Source organism: Notothenia coriiceps, unplaced genomic scaffold (assembly GCF_000735185.1).
Source record: "Notothenia coriiceps isolate Sejong01 unplaced genomic scaffold, NC01 NC01_scaffold00026486, whole genome shotgun sequence".
NCBI classification, from domain to species: domain Eukaryota; kingdom Metazoa; phylum Chordata; class Actinopteri; order Perciformes; family Nototheniidae; genus Notothenia; species Notothenia coriiceps.
This window is the reverse complement of record NW_011359187.1, coordinates 145-4,031: the sequence shown is the minus strand read 5'-3', so window position 1 is coordinate 4,031 and position 3,887 is coordinate 145. Positions and strand designations below refer to the sequence as shown.

The 3,887-nt window shown below is 43.3% G+C and overlaps 1 protein-coding gene across 1 annotated transcript in view; it reads right to left on the bottom strand.

Annotated features, from left to right (window-relative positions):
- Positions 1–3,476, bottom strand: part of LOC104957194 (collagen alpha-4(IV) chain-like) — a gene marked incomplete at its 5' end in the record, with an annotated part of 6,161 nt that extends 2,685 nt beyond the window's left edge. Inside the window, 7 exons of the mRNA XM_010784803.1 lie at positions 593–661; positions 859–1,035; positions 1,317–1,423; positions 1,507–1,579; positions 1,655–1,815; positions 2,608–2,697; positions 3,321–3,476. Coding sequence (XP_010783105.1) covers positions 593–661; positions 859–1,035; positions 1,317–1,423; positions 1,507–1,579; positions 1,655–1,815; positions 2,608–2,697; positions 3,321–3,476 — 833 coding nt within the window. The remainder of the gene's footprint in view (positions 1–592; positions 662–858; positions 1,036–1,316; positions 1,424–1,506; positions 1,580–1,654; positions 1,816–2,607; positions 2,698–3,320) is intronic.
- Positions 3,477–3,887: the final 411 nt, after the last annotated feature.

The following is a 3,887-nucleotide window of genomic DNA, read 5'->3' as shown; positions in this document are numbered from 1 at the left end:
ACAGACAGGTGAGTAAACAGACAGGTGAGTAAACAGACAGGTGAGCTGACAGATAGGTGAGAGTAAACAGACAGGTGAGAGTAGACAGACAGGTGAGCAGACAGACAGGTGAAAGTAAACAGACAGGTGAGCAGACAGACAGGTGAGAGTAAACAGACAGGTGAGAGTAAACAGACAGGTGAGCAGACAGACAGGTGAGAGTAAACAGACAGGTGAGAGTAAACAGACAGGTGAGAGTAAACAGACAGGTGAGAGACAGACAGGTGAGAGTAAACAGACAGGTGAGCAGACAGACAGGTGAGAGTAGACAGACAGGTGAGCAGACAGACAGGTGAGAGTAAACAGACAGGTGAGCAGACAGACAGGTGAGAGTAAACAGACAGGTGAGAAGTAAACAGACAGGTGAGCAGACAGACAGGTGAGAGTAAACAGACAGGTGAGGTAGACAGACAGGTGAGAGTAAACAGACAGGTGAGCAGACAGACAGGTGAGAGTAAACAGACAGGTGAGAGTAAACAGACAGGTGAGCAGACAGACAGGTGAGAGTAAACAGACAGGTGAGCAGACAGACAGGTGTAAAGGTGATGCTTACCTGCATTTCCAGTGTCTCCTTTCTCTCCGGGGGCGCCGGGGTTTCTGGGTACACAGGGCAGAGTGTCACCTGCAGGAAGAAGAGGAGTCAACAATGGTCAGATGTAAAACAATTATCGTATTTGTACGATAATTTTTGGAAGGAAGTAATAATATTTGTTTACGCTGTATCCGTAAAACAAACATGGATCCTACTTCTGCGAAACGTCACCATGTTTGATAATAAATCAAGATAATAAAACGAGGGTTAAAATCTGCACCTATAACCCCCTTCGGCCCCGGGGGGCCAGGGAGTCCTTGTGGTCCTGAGTCTCCAGGGGGCCCTCGCTGTCCTACTGCTCCGACTACATCTCGCCCCGGGGGCCCTGAAGGTCCTGGTGACCCTTTTGTTCCCGGGTAACCAGTTTGGCCTCTGTCTCCAGGAGGACTGGAGAAACCTTCCCCCTGAGAAGAAACAGAAGACACAGAGAAATCATAAAAAGATAGCCAACAGTAAAGGCACCAAGTCTGGGTTTACATTACGGTCTTTCCATCTGTCATCCAATGAGAATCCTTACACACAGAATGGATAGCGAGTTGGGAGGAAAAGGTGTCCAAAGAACTTAAATGAAACATAGCAATGGGTGAAGGTACACTTTGATGAAAATTAAATACAATTGTTTGAAGGGAATTATTTCACAGCCATGTAAAAAAGAGACCTTAGATATCAGGAGTGTGTAACTGACCTGGGGGCCGGGGTCTCCGGAGGCCCCTGGGAGTCCATCGAGGCCTCTCCTCCCTGAGAACCCTTGTCTGCCTGGAAGGCCCTGCTGGCCCAGGTTCCCTTTCTCACCTGGAGACAAAAGTCCAATCAGAACCATTCATACGCTGACATGACATTGTGCTTAATACGTTAAGTTCAATGTTTGAACTCACCTTTAAAATCTACCACAATGAAATATCCCTTCTGACCTTTGAACCCTACGACACCTGGAAATCCCCCCAAACCCTAAAAACAAAACATCAATTAATCTATCCAACATTCAACCAACCATCCATCACCCTGTTTATTTTGGTTGCTTACCTGTTCTCCGCGTACTCCTGTGTCCCCAGGTAAACCTTTCTCTCCTCTCAGCCCTGTTGCCCCTGATGTTCCTGAATATCCTGGAGACCCCCGATCACCCTCCGGTCCAGGGAGGCCCTTCATCACAATGGGGGGACCACAATCACAGCCTCCAGAACTACCTGAAACACACAGTGAGATTAAGTCAATAACATGTGGAGTTCCTCAGGGGAATGTGCTGGAGCCTGTGTTCTTTACTGTTCATGCATAAATTATAAAATCTTTGTTTTTATGTTCATAAAATCACTTTCTCTTCCATATATGTTATTTTGAAGGAGTGAGGTATCACCCTCAGCAGTGAAATACATGCATATGTGGTTTTGAAAGTGATGTTTTTTGTCATATAAAACGTTTCATTCGATTACTTTTAATTTAACATTGAGAACATTAGTTCAGGGATTTGTCCACATGTCTAGATTTGAGTTTTTTTTGTTGGATGTAAAGACTTGAACAATTGACAATGAATAATAACGTTCATCCCTTAAGTGTTTTGATTTGTTTATAAAGCTGAATTAACTCAATCAGTCAGTCAGTCAGTCAGTCAGTCAGTCAGTCAGTCAGTCAGTCAGTCAGTCAATTAGTCAGTCAGTCAGTCAGTCAGTCAATTAGTCAGTCAGTCAGTCAGTCAGTCAGTCAGTCAGTCAGTCAGTCAGTCAGTCAGTCAATTAGTCAGTCAGTCAGTCAGTCAGTCAGTCACTCAGTCAGTCAGTCAGTCAGTCAGTCAGTCAGTCAGTCAGTCAGTCAGTCAGTCAGTCAGTCAATTAGTCAGTCAGTCAGTCAGTCAGTCAGTCAGTCAGTCAGTCAGTCAGTCAGTCAATTAGTCAGTCAGTCAGTCAGTCAGTCAGTCAGTCAGTCAATTAGTCAACCAACCAACCAACCAACCAATCAAGCAGTCAATACGTCCAGATGCTAACCTTTAAACCCTTGGAAGCCCTGGGACCCTTGTGGCCCCTGATCACCAGGATCTCCAGACTCTCCTGGAGCTCCCGGAAAACAGTAAGTACCTGAAGAGAAAACAGAAAGTCAGCAGAACGACAACAGAAAACAATCTTTATTGATTATAGATATAAGAACAAGGAAGTGACGTTTATCCTTTGTACATCATTCAACTTTCAATGATTTACATCTATTATTTAACAACAGTCCAGATCATAACTACCAAATAGCCCAATATTTTAAGAAATGTAATGTTTCAAAAACATAACGTTCAATTATTTGATGTATCTGTGAAATCTGTGATATGCAAATAAGTATCAACTAAATAGGTTTTGATGAATTTGACTTGAATTTGTCCCATAAGGCAAACATGAGAAAGTATCTTGAATATCTCTTTTTTTAAACTTACATTTTAAATTCAGGGGTCTTGATGTTGATATTATAGAAATCAGCATTTATGTTTGTTCTTAAGGCTTAGACTGTGTGTATTTTGAAAACACAACTTATTTTAGACTTATTATTGGAGCTGACGTCCAAAATGAACAAATGAAAAATGCTAAAATGGTTTCCATATGCATCTGCAAATCCCAAATCATCAATAACTAAACGAGAGTTCATTCACTTTGGATAATGACATCACCATACTGTGAGAGCTATACAACCAACAGGTAGGAACAATGTTCTCTGGTACCTGGTGCCCCCTGTTCTCCTTTCAGTCCTTGTGGTCCGAGCCGTCCTGGTTTTCCTGGTTCTCCCGGTGTGAGTTGATCTTTATAAACCAGACCCGGGTCTCCTCGGTCCCCCCTGGATCCTAGAGACCCCCTCTCACCCACAACACCCCTGGGACCTGAAGAGGAACACATTTATTTATGATACGATAGGATAATACTTTAACGGTTAGGTCAAGTCTAAAATGCTCCTTGCATCCCAGCAGCTCCATTTTGAACATCAACAGACAAACATCAAGACACATGAGAAACAAACAACAACATGGAACATCACAGCAGCTCCATGTGGAACATCAACAGACACACATCAACACACATGAGAAACAAACAACAACATGGAACATCACAGCAGCTCCATGTGGAACATCAACAGACACACATCAACACACATGAGAAACAAACAACAACATGGAACATCACAGCAGCTCCATGTGGAACATCAACAGACACACATCAACACACATGAGAAACAAACAACAACATGGAACATCACAGCAGCTCCATGTGGAACATCAACAGACACACATCAA